We start from the raw sequence: 13,738 nt of genomic DNA, 5'->3' as shown, positions 1-13,738 counted from the left end.
TTGTAAAAATTTCGAATGACGGATAATTTATTTTCAGCAGTTATCGTAAAAGTGATTTCTGCCATCGTCCATTGGTGTAATTGCCGTCGACTTACAAATAATTTTGCAATTAATTTCGAGAAAGGATGCAATACCTGATCAATTTGTCTTTTTCTTCTTTCATTCAAAAGTTGAAGCTGACTTTGGAATTGGTGCAATTGGGATTCGGTGAGTAGAGATTTGCAGAGACGATATTCATCTCGAAGACACTGAATGAACTTACTGATTGCTTGCTCTTATAATCAATTGATCAACCTGTAGTTCATTCGCGGTCTGTTCATACGCAAGTCTTGTTCGTTCGATTTCTTCTCTAACGCTACTAACGATGGCTTCTTTGACGATATCCAGACATTTTGAAATTTTGACCTCTATGTCTTCTCCCTCTAAACTAGCAGAAAGAGGCTCATTTTTTATCATTTTTTTGTTGCGCTTACTCTGAAGTCATTCTGCCAAGATACGACTGAAACGGGTGTTCAGCTGATTCGTGAAACTAAGAATAAAGAATTAATTAATAACTGTAAACAGATCCTCCTGTAGCTTCAATAATTGATAAGCTTGTCCACTTACTGATTGCGGGCTCTCGCCCCTGGGCGTCCTGTAAACCGACGAATCGACAGTAGAAGGAATAGACTCTTCCGAAAATCGTCGTTCTCTGAAATTAACACTGAAATAATTTTCTCGCTCAAACTTGCCCGAGTCGCGTGTTCTCCGCCATCCTCGAGTCCCAGTGGGCCTCGTCGATTACCGAATAATTTGCGGCGCAATTTATCATTATCACAACGATGAGCAGGAAAAAAACGAGTTCACGGTGGCGAAAACGACCTTGTTAAAAATATTGTCGAGGATCTACAGTACTACGGCACGTACTCGTAGAAACCTGACGTGAACTTGAATGGCTTCTGACTCGAAGAGAAATCAAAGGTCATAAAAATTCGAAAGAGTGTAGCAAAAAAAATGATTTTCTTACTCTTGATTAAACTCTTGTGGCAAGCGAATGACAGGATTCTCCATCACCATCGCTGGCTGCTGATTTTTCTGAACACTCTCTCCGCTCACTGTGGGAATCTTCAATTTCAGGGGAATGACTGTCATCACTGATTTCGCCGTGTTTTTATGGAGGACTTTTGAGTTGGCCAAGGGCACAACGTCGGAGACGCGTTTGATCTCTTTGAGCGGCTCGCGATTCTTTGGGATGTGCGTGATCAGACTGTCCATCACCATCTTTATGAGGGATTCGAATTTTCTCGTAAACAATTAGCGGAACTCCAAGCTTGCACTTTTTAAGTAAAGTTCAAGCGGTTACGAGGTAATAGAGGCGAAAATCGTGATGATGATCCCTTTTCCACCGGCCACGAGTTGTCTTCTGGGCAAGTTTTATTCTTCTGAATCGACTGATTCCAGACGTTCTGATTTCCGCTCAACTCTTTCGCTTCATTTTATACAGTTTTTATACACACCTCTTGTGGTTAAACCAAAATCAAATGTAAGAATTGATTCTTGAGTTTCCGAACTAGTTGGAACCAGAACGCTCTAACTCAGATGGGTGATATTGATTTTAACCATCGGTTGTGGGATTGCGGACTCCCTTTCCATGCTTACATTCAAATGTCATGTTGAGCGATTCCTTGGCGAGTTGTCATTGGAACGGACACTTTCCGGCGACTCTGGATAGAACACTTGGTTGTCAGGAGTTATTGGATTCGGAGATCGATCCTCATAATCTGACTCACTGTAATTCGCTGTTTGATGGTGTTGTCCTCAGGGGTTATTTTCAGAAGGCGTTAATTTGTTAGATTCTCGTACTTGTAGTTGTTACTGTCGTTCTTTTTGACTTTTTTACTGAGGAGGTCGACCAGTTCCTGAGGACATTGTCCGTACTTTTTCATGTTTGATGATGTTGATGATTGATTGTTTCTTTTCGTTGGGTACTTATATTTTATTTCGAACTATGATTCATAGTCTATGAAAATTGCTCCCATTGTTATCTGATCAGGGCTCTTTCAGTTAGCTACTGTTTTTTTTGTTCAGTAAAAATAACTTCAGTTTTTAGTTTTCTGACATATGAGAGAATGTAACTGATGAATTTCAAATGGTTGAATTTTAATTTTCATTATTTTGGCAAGAATTTTTTTCCAAAAAAAGCTGATCATTATTAATTTTCTCATTAAATAACGACCCGTCTCTCAGAGCTCATCTCTTCGCTTCTCAGAAGAATAGACAAGTTGATCTTTCTGAAAATGCAGAAAGTGTCAATTCATGGCACAGGGCCAGCTTGATGACGCCTCGACTCAACGCTGAGACACTTTTCACATGTTGCAATGCAGTTCTCGTACTGAGTGATAAGTTTTATACAGTTAGCGGTACTAAATCAACCACGAGTGCCGCGCGGGGTCAAGTTCAATGCTGGAGAGTTTTGAGCAATAATGGAAGCATGGATAAGGATTTGATATTTATTGAGAAATAGGAAAGAAAACAGGAGAAGCAGATGTGATAGGAAAGTAGGTATTAAAGAAAAAATGCTGGAGGTAGTAGGTCTGGTTTATTCGAAGCGAATCGGCGTAGAACTGCGAGTTGAAGGGGGATGAAGGTTGGATGATCTCAACCTGCTTGATTTCCTCTTGTTCTTCCGGCTGCTGGATCTCTTGTTTTATGAAAGCGGGAGAATCAGGGACGTCATTTGATTTCGGTGATGCAGGTGGTGGTGGTGAAGGAGTTTCCTGCTCAGTTGTCGGCGAGAGAGAGGATGATGATGGCGATGATTGATTGTGATGTCGACGGGTTCTTCGCCAGTGAAGTGATTTTCGCTTATTTCGGAACCAATTCTTGATGACTTGAGGAGGTTTATCGAGAAGGTCGGCCGTGTTTTCCATCACTTTTCGATTGGGATACTGCTTGTGATTTTCGAAGATCTCATTGAGGGCTTCGACTTCTAGTGGTGTAAACTTTGTTCGAAATGCGACTGATGTTTGACTCATTTTGTATTTTTGTTTTTGAAAATTTGTAGAAGTCATGATTTATATATGCTTTGGTGAAAGTGCCCGAGAGCATTCCGTATCTCTGCAGGTTAGGAAATCTTAGCGGGGTACTGCATCCGAGCTCGAGCTGATGAGCTGATTACGAGGAAATTAGCTGATGCTGGCTGTGATTAGGTGCTCCTGGATATGATTTCACTTGTTGATACAGATTTTTTCTGGTTTAGTTTATTGAAAAAGGGTTAGTCAATTAAAAACGGAATTATTTTCCCCGTGAAAAACTTTCCGTTTTTGCGTGTTTGTTTTTTGTTAGTAAATGCATATGTACAGTATATAAGAATATAAATCGGGTATTCCGCCGCTGGTTGATTTTCTTTTTATAAATTGGTACGGCCGGCCAAACCGTGGTGAATCACTTACTTTACGCGGAGGCCGCCGCGCTCAGTAAGGACGACGGTGTTGACGTCCATCCAGTCTTTGACTTTACCTCGCTTCGCGATCGCAGCTGCATATCCTGTTGGATCGGTTGAGACACAGGAAAGGTCGTTCAGGCGTCTTTCAAAGAAGAAAATTTGAGCTAAAGGAAGTTTTGTTAAAAGTTCAAAACAATATTAAATCATCATACGAAGATCTGAAGTGCGCAGCCAGTCAATTACTATGCTAAATGAGTATTGTCCATGAAGATCTTTCTGCTCTTCTTCATCAGAGTGCTTTTGGTGAAGGACAATGGAAGTCCTGTCGCTCTCTTCGAAAACATCCTTGAACCAGACATTCCAACTCGAGACGAACATTCTAGTCGAATTGATTGCCATGACCATGGTCCAGCCATTTGCATCGTATTGCGCTTGGTTGACATGAATCTTGAGAGAATGCCCATATGATTGGTGTTTCTTTCCAAGGCGAGAAACCCAGGAGTCGACAACTTCAACGTGGTATCCAGAACAAGATGGAGCTGGACAAGTTGATAGATCAGTCTGGTAGGCAGCAGCAAAGTCGGCGAAACAACTAATGTTTTCGGTAGTCGAGGTGGTTGTAGTGGTTGTTGTGGTTGTGGTCGTCGTAGTCGTGGTTGTGGTAGTTGTTGTGGTGGTCGTAGTTGTTGTGGTGGTTGTCGTTGAAGTTGTGGACGTCGATGTCGAGGTAGTTGTAGTAGAAGTAGTCGAGGTTGTCGTCGTGGTTGTCGTAGTTGTGGTAGTTGTTGTTGTTGTAGTAGTTGTTGAAGTGGTAGTCGTTGTCGTGGTTGTGGTTGTCGAAGTTGTTGTCGTAGTAGTTGTTGTTGTGGTAGTTGTCGTTGTAGTTGTGGTGGTTGTCGTTGTCGTTGTGGTTGTCGTGGTTGTTGTGGTTGTGGTTGTAGTTGTAGTTGTAGTTGTAGTCGTAGTCGTAGTTGTGGTTGTGGTTGTTGTTGTTGTTGTTGTCGTTGTTGTCGTTGTTGTTGTAGTAGTAGTGGTTGTTGTTGTAGTCGTCGTCGTCGTAGTAGTGGTAGTAGTAGTAGTAGTAGTTGTGGTAGTCGTTGTTGTCGTGGTTGTTGTCGTGGTTGTAGTAGTTGTTGTTGTAGTTGTTGTTGTGGTGGTTGAAGTGCTAGAGCTTGCAACTTGTAGTTCGAATTCATTTTTCACACCAAACTCAATTTCAACTTTTGCTTCTTCAATCAATCTCGCAACAGTCGCCTTTCCAGCCTCAGTAAGACCGAGTCGTTTGCAATAGACTGAAGGTGCGTTTCTCCAGTCATCCAGTGCTCCTTCAATCGGGCATTTGCCGTCAGAGAACTTGAGTCCTAAGTATTGAGTTCCCGCAGAGACGAAACCAGTTCGCGACCAAATCCATCCTCGCTTGAATTTTCTATCTTGGATGTTGAAAATTCTGAAGTGGGAGTAGAGTACAAAAGTTCCAGTTCGAGAGGTTTCTTTTGCGACTCGCTGACATTGGTAAGCATCTCGGCCCATAAAGAAGCCTCGGTAGTTGCAGATGTCACCGTTGGCGACAATCAATGTTCGGCAGCAGCCGTTGGGAGTTTGTCTGAAAATATGATGATTTTTGCTAAAGAAGGATGAGGGATGAATTAGGTACATACTCAGCTGGCATTCGGCATTCTCCCATTCTTCCGTCCTCATCAGCTCCATCTTCACAATCGGGAACACTGTCACAGACTCGATCGGCGAAAATAGGTCGAATGATACCGAGAGAATCAGGGTTCGGACAGTTGATGACTTTCTTCTCTGGGACATCTGGAAATCCGGTGCAGTAGTGCTTCTTGAGTTGAAGAATATCCGTTGTACTGGCAATACCGTGCATGCCCCAAGTTGTCCCGTCTTTTCGAGTCATTGGCGCTTTTGTCTCGCCCATCTTTTTGAAAGAGTAAGAAGAAACCATCATGGAAGATTTGAGATCGAATGGAAATCCGGTGTCTTCCCAGTCTTCAAGGCTGTACTTCCAGGTCTGATTGGGAACGTCCATTCGGTATCGTTCTGGAAAGATATTGATGTAATCGTCTCGATCAGGTCGATGTTGTTCGTGAGCGAGGCCAAGGGCATGAAGGCATTGATGGTGAACGACGTGTTTGGTATCCCCTAAAAGTATCGTTGATGGAATAAGTCTTGTGCTGACCTTCTATTGGCATTAGTTATCTTTGGAAATCCTACCTCCACAGAGCTCATCCATCTGAAGCAGCTGCCACGTGTCCTTCGCTCCATACTTTGCTGGTCCGAAGCTACCAGGGGAAAAACCGGGACGTCGACCATGTGCACTCCAGCAGCCAGGAATTCCAGTAGTTTGTTTATGCACAAAAAGAATACCGTACTTGTAGTTAGCTACTCGAAGTCGCTGAAAAGGGACGTAGAAAAACTGGAGGCATCCGAGATCTTTGTTGAGCTCTTTTATGTACTGGAAGGTTCGTGCTGGCCAAGGGTAGTCAGGATGAAAGGAATATGGGACGACGATTTTTCCGTTGTAAAATTCGTTCCATTTGAGGTACAAAGAGCCAAGGCCTCTCTGAAAACAAGCATTAGAATTATTTTTCAAAAAAATTAATTATCTGTGATTTACCAGTTCATCTTCGGGAGTGCTCTGAGCTCGTCGTATACCCTTTGTAGAAAATCCATCTCTTTCGAGCTTTTCGATGAATTTTGGCGAATAGAAAACATCGTTAGGATTAATACTCTCGTCGACGCCGATAGAAATCACCCTCTGTGTCTGTCTTTTCGCCGAGGTCACATTTGTGTCTCGATTCTCAAAGAGTGAGAAAATTTCCTTTTTAGGTAAGTGTCAAACAGTCTACTAAGTTATGTGGCCCGTTTCCTATTTCTTAGGCGACTATCCGTCTGGTTCGCCATGGCTACTTCTGCTTCAGCCAGTTGAAGGAATTTCTTCGGCGTGTATTTTACTTCATCTTCTGCTTCAATCTGAGCTTTTCGATTCTCATTTTTCCGTTCTCGGGCGCTCAAGCTCTTCGTGAAACCTCTTTCAGAGCCGTTATCTTGCTCGGCGGTCGCGTCAAACTCGGATGTCTCAAATTGGCCGGCTACTAGGGCCAGCAGAGTCGCGAAGCTTACGAAAAGTCGCATTTCGCGTGGTACTCTGTTCGGGTATGAGCTGGTCGGTTTCCTGGATAGTTGTTATATATCATCAGCGAAAAAGACACCAACTGGTGCCCGCTCCAAGTGGACGAGGGCGACATGTTGACAATTTTAGAAGACCGTTAAACGCGTTAGGTACTCGGTAGAGAGCGACCGGTTCACGCGACAAAAGGCGATTGTCCAACCGCGGCGGTGGTTAGCTTTTCAGCGCCAGCACATGGGCCAATACATACGTGTAGATATGGTGACTACTTTTGGAGTCTACAAAAGGGCAAACTTCGTAAAATTTGAACCAGGATTATTTTCAGTTTTGGGATTGATATCAAGGAAGAGAATTTGAATCTTCAATTATAGCAATTGTCACTTCTATTTTTTTTTTCAAGAGTTCTTCTAGCAGTTCATTTTTGGATTCCTAGCCAAGATCTTACGAATCATCAAGACACTGTGTCTCTTTTGTCCATATTAAGCACTCCGTTCCCTGTCAGATATCCATGTCTACATGTGTCAATCCAAGATATCTTTCGATTAATTATTCGATGTCGATCAGACTCATATCCAGACAGGAAAATTTCCATCAAATAAGGCGGTTCAGAATTTACTAACGAATTGGAGTAAGGAGAAATTTTAGCATTCCTGAATCATCGACCGTCAATGAATATGTTTGAAAAAATCAGACAGTCCAACAAATGCTTCATGGGGGTGTTAAATATGGAAACGAACTACATGTTTAGGTGTTCTTATTTACATTTATTGACCAAAAACGGAGTATACCATTACCATAACCAGAGGTCGATCGGCTCAGCGCTTAATTAATATTAGTAGTGCACATAAGTCGATTTACATATCATTATCAATCGATTAAAGCGTACTCTTAGGGCTAGACTTTAGTTAAAAAGCTACTAGCAGATTACCTTGACGAAGATTCAAGGAACAGCAGACTTGTTGGTGTCTATCAATATTCTTGTCTATAAAACTGCGCGCAAACGTCAATCTTACCTCATTTTTACGCTTTCAGCCCGGGAAAATCCTCAGACTACCAACTATACGTCGTACAGTCTCAGATGAACGTTTTAGGGAAAAGATGGAAATTATTTTGAATTAAGAAAATTCCATAAGAATCCACAAATTGTACCAGTATTATATTGGTGCTCACGCTATTATTTCCTCACAGCTGGATATTCCAACACAAATCTAAGAATTAAACTATTCTAATTTTCAGTTTCCTGTGAGAATATTTCGAAACAGGACGAGTCCCGTGATGACCACAGGAAGACGTCGTCAATCCGGATGCGCATCTAAGAATGTCTTCTTGTTCCACGGGTGCCTAATCCCCTTTTTCACACCAGGCAAAATCTTACTAGAGACCAGGTTAATCCCACTCGAGATCCGCGGAAGTGCTTCGGTAGCTTTTCTAAATCTTTAGTTGCACTAAATTTAAAATTTCAATCTTGATTTCGTATATGGTTTTTTTTGAAAAGAGGATTATATAAAATTATAGATTAATACACCTAGATTAAACATAACCGAAAAAGGCCGTTCGTTGTGATTTAAATTATGTAAATCACGGTCGCTCGAGTTGTGTAGCGCCACCAGAGCTTTATCTTTTTTCTTTTTAGCGCCGAGCGTTCTACGCCTCGGGCCAATCTATCTCTTGCTCGGAGCGCGCACTCGCTCACTTGCCAGTCAAACGCGTTTCCCGCCATTTTTTCTGATATAGGTTTGGCCGCGCCCGGTTCAAGGCGTGTGCCCAAAGATATCCAACGGCGAAGATTCCGTCCTCTAAGCAAGATATGCACAAGCAGAAGGCAGCCTCTGGCTCGATCCAAGAGGTTACCAGATCCTTCCAGAGATCGGCTACGAGCTCGGCAGGAGGCACAGAGCTGCCCATTTGGGGCGAGAAGTCTCAATGCCGAGGCCGGCCGAAGCTCGAAAAGAAGCAGCTCCACAGAGTGGCTCCTTGGGAAATCTACGACGGGAAGGACCTGAAAGAAGTTCTCGGAGAATTCAACGACGATGGCAAGGATAGCGAAAAAACACAAGACAGAATCGACTCGCCAAAAGACCCGAGAAAGAGTCAGAAGTGTCCAAAATCCACAGCCGCTAACCGGGACGACGAGGAGACCAACTCCAACGGAGCGGCCCCAATCGGCTGCGTTTGCTTCCGTCGACGGGGTGGAAGTCGCCGAACTCGAAGATCATGATTCTCCGGCCGAACAAAAGACTAAAATGGACTAAAACTTTCAATTTAACTTCTTCCTGAACATCAACTACTTAGAGCTCTTTTTATGTGAATCATGTGAGTAACAATATTTCTCCTCAAAAATCGCCAAAAAATCTGCCAATTGCCCGTATTTAAGCTTTGGTTGACCGAATACACGGCATTTGTCTTATTTCTAGCGACAAAAATTCATATACTCACGTGATAAATTTCCTTCTTTATCGACCATACCTTGACTGCTTCTTCCGAAATGGCGGTTTTGACCGAATTCTTTTTACTGTAGCTTTAATTTTTAAACCACTGCACTACTATTTTATACCTCTCATAGAAACTGTATTTTACCTCGACTTACTTTTATTATAATATATTAATAGATCCACATTTGTGGTCGGAATGTTATTTCTCTTGATTTCATGGCAACACAAAATAAGCAGGGCAGCGACTTATTTTTTGACTCGAGCTCTCTCTCTCTCTTTCTAGAGCGAAATGGGGAACCATAATCGTGAAATAACAAAAACTTAAAAAAAACGAGCAGATGAGAGAAATGAATCCGAATGAGAATGTTCCTCAAAAATATTGCAGTTGCGACAATTTGTTCAAGAGTCAAGGAGGGTAAGTTTCTTCACGGAATTTTTGGGGCAAATTTGGATTGAATCCTAGACAAAACAGATGCGTAGGAAATTCTCAATGTCGATGATTCTATCTCGAGTAACAAGAACATTAGCTCCTAACTTTTTTCTTAGGTGTGTATTTTGCAATTTGAATTTGCTTGTCGACTCACGAGGGCCTTCGACTTTTCTTCAGCATTTGACATTCTTCGTCGATTATGTCACGACCGCAATGATTGAAGAATTTTTGCGGCATATTGAGTACAGAAAAATTATGTTCGCTCTTCTCGAGTCGTACATAATCTTTGGTACACAAGGTAGGAACAGTTTTGAATCATCCTATACATTAAATTTTCTCCTGTCTAGTCGGATATCGCGAAGAACCAGGTGAAGAAGCAAAATTCATTCTGCAAGGAGCATTCTCGCAATTCTTCGGCCTTTTTGGAGATGTTCATTTTGAAATGCTAGGACACGCTTTATTAAATTTTGATCTTCTGATAGACAGGGACATGATGAATTCGACGATTTCCGCGGAAGATCGAAGTCTTATCCGCATAAATTTCGTTTAAGAATTTTCTTTCATTCTAAAAAGGATCAGGACTAAGGATTCAGAGAATGATTGCAAGTCTTAAATTCGCCTTTCTCGAAATACGAATTACTCATGAGCGCGGAAAAGACGCGTTTACGAAGGAAACTATATCGAAGATCGAAAAGCATACGATTCCGATGCAAGAAGGCGTCGTCTTTCTCGCCACTGTTTTTACGAATATCAAAGAAGAGCACTACCCACTTGAGAGATACAGTGGTCTGCTTCATCATCTACGAGAAGATATCGAAGATGTGGTCATGACTTCTCCATTCTTCACTTTCCGGCCGGGATTTATGAAAGCCCTCCATCTCCTCAAGATGCCTGTCAATCTCAAAGATGGCTTTGCATCTGCTGTCCTCAAGCAAATCCTAACTACGGATGACATCGGAGATCAGGACCTCAGCTGGATGTGCATGATCATTCACAACATTCCACCAGGAGAGATCGATCAAAAGTTCTTCAAACAGGTACTTAAAGTAATAAACTGGTTTTTCATCAATTTTAAGTCCATTCCAGCTATCTTGAATCGGCTGAGAGCCAAGGAAAGTGATATAACCCTATTTATATATCATATTTTTTGAGACTGCGCACGTCTTCGGCACGAGTAGTCTATCGATAAGTTTCCACTGAGGATTATATGTTCCACTAAGGGACAGAACAGGCGTCGAATATCACCAAATAAGGCTTCCTCTGGAGAGTTTTCAGTGCTCCGCGTTTGTGTTTTAAAATTTCCAGGAATGCTGGACGATTTTTTGCAGATGGATTTTATGGACATCGTTGGAGACTACCTCTTCAGCTTCAAGGAAAACCCGAATTGCATGGAAATATCCACTTGTTTGAATTTTCTCAGGAAAGAGCTCCTGTTTTTACCGCGATAAAGGCTTCCTATTATGATAAGGAGCTCGAATTTAGTCTGATAATTGATATTGTCATTAGTCAAGAAGAAATGCCTTTCTTCGACAAATACTACTATAACAGCGTTATCCCCGCTTGTAAGTATTAATTCCACTTCCATCAATTCCATAAAAACACGGCTTCAGTGCATCACATCGTCGGACTCTTTTCGGATGAAAATGGAGACTTGGAAGCGAGCCATTTTCGCGGCCCTGCGCCGGAAAGTGGGACCTTACTTCTATCGATAATCGAAAAAATAGCACTGTTCGGAAAGAAGGGGTTCATATCAATATTTTCAAATATCTCGAGGTTCAAATATGGAAAATTGAACAGCTTGAAATTCGGTGAACTTAGATTCCTCTCTAGTCATAGAAAATCGCATTATTTTATCCCCGAAAGCCCGAGTTTCCGCTCTTCAAGAGCTCAGATGAGATTGCCAAGATGTCCAGGAAACGCTTATAAATTGTATATATTTATATAGAAGATATTCTTTCATATGTTAGAATCGGAAACGTACAAAAACTCCCTTATAAGCGTATAAGATTATGGATGGACCAAATGTACGAAGATCCAGTTCATACATCTTTTTGCATAGGCGCTTCTCTTCACTGGTGCAATCGGTTAATGTCGAAAAGAGACTTTCTTGAGCTCATTACGACGATTCTCGACCCGTCAGTTTGGGTCCTTGATGATGATATCGAATGGAAGACGCAGCAGTTCATCTCCATCAGCTATTTATCCATGCGACTTTTGGACGAAATAGAGGACGAAATCATCAGAGACATCGTGATAAACATCGCCATGGATACAAATCACCCGCTGAGCCTTATCAAATCGTTGTCAGCGCAAAAGGTCGAGATGCCACTGAATGGGAAGCTATATTTTCTGAAAATCTGTTCTCAGGTGATGGGATTTCGAATCGGCTCATGGTTGCCCTCCATGAAAGAGGCTTTGACGATTTTGCGGTTGGTACTCTCTCTACGCGAAATGCGTCACGGTGGACGCTACCAGAGCCTCATTGTCTTTAGAATCCTCAAAAAAGATCGGCTGTGACAATATGTACCCCAGCATTAGGGCATTGCTACCAAAGGGAATCTTCTTGAAGCTTGGAAAAGAGTTTGCTATGATCGAAGAACAATTTATTGATCGCGTCATTCGCCTGGACAGACTTTTAGATACACAACTTGGCAATTGGAGTGAGGAAACTTTTGAAGTAATAGGAACAGTGAAACGATTTTTTTCTTTACATTTTCATGACAATCAGGAAAATCGACCAGCAAAAGCAGATTCCGAAGAAAATTACCATTAAAAATATGTCCAGGGCAACTGCGTAATTTCTAAAAATAATTAGTTCCTCAACATTATGTGAGAAATTAACATACCCATCGATAAGATGCTGGCTAAACCCCCGACTCGGCGGTGGAGACTGATCTTTCTCCAGCTTGGAGGAATCATCGGTCGCATTTGCCCCAGTAGCTTCTCTTAGCGCCTGAAAAATCTCAATAATCTTGAAGAAATTTATAAGAAAAATTATAACGGAACGTTTGACAACGCTCAACATTGCATTTTATATGATAGAATTTTCAATAAATAAATGCCTTTCGGGCCGTATTATTCACATTTGCCGGCACTTCTACTTTTACCGTCTGATAAAAATGTGTCTTATCAGTGAATCAAAGGCACATGTCTTCATAGAGTTGTATAAATTTTTGAATCAATGAATGTCAAGTGTGATAAACTGCTTTTCGGGAAATCCGTATATATTCCCTGTTCACAGAATTTCATACCTTTTTAAAAGCCTTCCGCCTCCGGAAGCCCATTTTGTTCCGCCGAGTGCGTGGACTTTGAAATAACGATATTGTTTCTGTTTAGCTCTAGAAATTGTCTCCTCTCATTCAAAATAAATTGGATAAATCCGTTTTTCATTCACTCAAAACAGGAGATGTAATCTTCAAATTGATCCTGGAAACAGTTTCTTTAACGACGCACGGGAGAACATTCAAAGAATACGCCAAAAATCCCGGCCGATTTGGGTAAGTGTCAACTTCAAACAATAAAGAAACGATAATCTTCAGGCTGTTGTTCGCGCTTGATTTCGCCAGCAGAAACGAAGATGAGCAATTCTGTTTGACCTGTCTTGAAAACATCGAATCAAGTAGCGACTTGGACGATCCTCTGGGTTATTTGGTCTATCTTGCTGTTAGCATGAAGATGTCATACAAACCAGATGGGGAAAGATTGCGTAGATGGGCAAAGAAACGGATTTCATAGAATGAGACAGATTAAGAAAATGCTAATTTGGTGACGAGTATATTTTCCTGTGGGGATTTCGAATGAGTCTGTTCTTTCATTAGAATTTCAAATATAATGTCCTTCATTTTGAAATCCGTTTGTTGGCCTTGCATCTTACGAAAGATAATGGTGAATTTCTCCTCCAGAGCGAGATGCTAAGAACTCTTCTACTAGCCGATATCGATTTAGACGCAAAACATCAACTCTGCTCAAGATACTTCAGAAAGAGTTTCAAAAACAAAAGAATTTCATCAAATTTTACCATTTTTCACAACTCTTAAAAAGGAGAGATAAAACAGTGGAAGAGTTTCTCGACGAGCTGTCAGGGAACGAGCATGAAAAGAAAATCCTCTTCGATTTGTTGATGGAAATCTTCAGCTGTGGGAAAATGCTCCGCGTGGTGAAACAGATTCCACTCATCCCAAAGATCAGGGTGGGGAATGTCTTAAGAAAATTCAACGGCACCGGCACGGCACGGCACACCGAAAATTCCTGTGCCGCGGCACGGCACGGCACGGCACGGCAAAAAATTTAAGAACGCGTGCCGGGACACG

At 41.8% G+C, this 13,738-nt stretch overlaps 2 protein-coding genes and 1 long non-coding RNA gene across 3 annotated transcripts; all 3 read right to left on the bottom strand.

Annotated features, from left to right (window-relative positions):
- Nucleotides 1-12: 12 nt before the first annotated feature.
- LOC145709370 (uncharacterized) lies at nucleotides 13-1,442 on the bottom strand. Its single transcript, XM_081787055.1, has 6 exons — nucleotides 1,007-1,442; nucleotides 607-691; nucleotides 474-529; nucleotides 295-427; nucleotides 135-248; nucleotides 13-90 (listed from the first exon to the last, which is right to left on the bottom strand). The coding sequence occupies exons 1-6, from the start codon at nucleotides 1,258-1,260 to the stop codon at nucleotides 34-36; spliced, it is 699 nt and encodes a 232-aa protein (XP_081643181.1). The 5' UTR covers nucleotides 1,261-1,442; the 3' UTR covers nucleotides 13-33.
- Nucleotides 1,443-3,229: 1,787 nt separating this feature from the next.
- Nucleotides 3,230-6,571, bottom strand: LOC145711880 (uncharacterized). Its single transcript, XM_081789569.1, has 6 exons — nucleotides 6,338-6,571; nucleotides 6,054-6,257; nucleotides 5,651-5,999; nucleotides 5,083-5,578; nucleotides 3,637-5,027; nucleotides 3,230-3,588 (listed from the first exon to the last, which is right to left on the bottom strand). The coding sequence occupies exons 1-6, from the start codon at nucleotides 6,569-6,571 to the stop codon at nucleotides 3,428-3,430; spliced, it is 2,835 nt and encodes a 944-aa protein (XP_081645695.1). The 3' UTR covers nucleotides 3,230-3,427.
- Nucleotides 6,572-12,016: 5,445 nt separating this feature from the next.
- Nucleotides 12,017-13,201, bottom strand: LOC145695634 (uncharacterized). Its single transcript, XR_014133758.1, has 3 exons — nucleotides 12,680-13,201; nucleotides 12,275-12,381; nucleotides 12,017-12,229 (listed from the first exon to the last, which is right to left on the bottom strand). It is a non-coding gene; the product is annotated as an uncharacterized LOC145695634 (long non-coding RNA).
- Between the last annotated feature and the right edge of the window lie 537 nt (nucleotides 13,202-13,738).

This window comes from Oikopleura dioica, chromosome 1 (assembly GCF_907165135.1).
Source record: "Oikopleura dioica chromosome 1, OKI2018_I68_1.0, whole genome shotgun sequence".
Taxonomy (NCBI): domain Eukaryota; kingdom Metazoa; phylum Chordata; class Appendicularia; order Copelata; family Oikopleuridae; genus Oikopleura; species Oikopleura dioica.
Note: the sequence above shows the minus strand (reverse complement) of the source record. Positions and strands in the feature narration are given on the sequence as shown.

Excerpts from the sequence above, each read along its gene's own strand:
- LOC145711880 (XM_081789569.1), bottom strand. The coding sequence starts at position 6,571 with ATGCGACTTTTCGTAAGCTTCGCGACTCTGCTGGCCCTAGTAGCCGGC. Across the intron at positions 5,579-5,650 it reads GATGGATGAGCTCTGTGGAG|GGGATACCAAACACGTCGTT; the intron begins GTAGGATTTCCA and ends CGATACTTTTAG. Across the intron at positions 5,028-5,082 it reads GAATGCCGAATGCCAGCTGA|ACAAACTCCCAACGGCTGCT; the intron begins GTATGTACCTAA and ends TCATATTTTCAG.
- LOC145709370 (XM_081787055.1), bottom strand. The coding sequence starts at position 1,260 with ATGGTGATGGACAGTCTGATCACGCACATCCCAAAGAATCGCGAGCCG. Across the intron at positions 692-1,006 it reads CCACAAGAGTTTAATCAAGA|AGAACGACGATTTTCGGAAG; the intron begins GTAAGAAAATCA and ends TGTTAATTTCAG. Across the intron at positions 428-473 it reads CTTGGCAGAATGACTTCAGA|TTTAGAGGGAGAAGACATAG; the intron begins GTAAGCGCAACA and ends TCTTTCTGCTAG.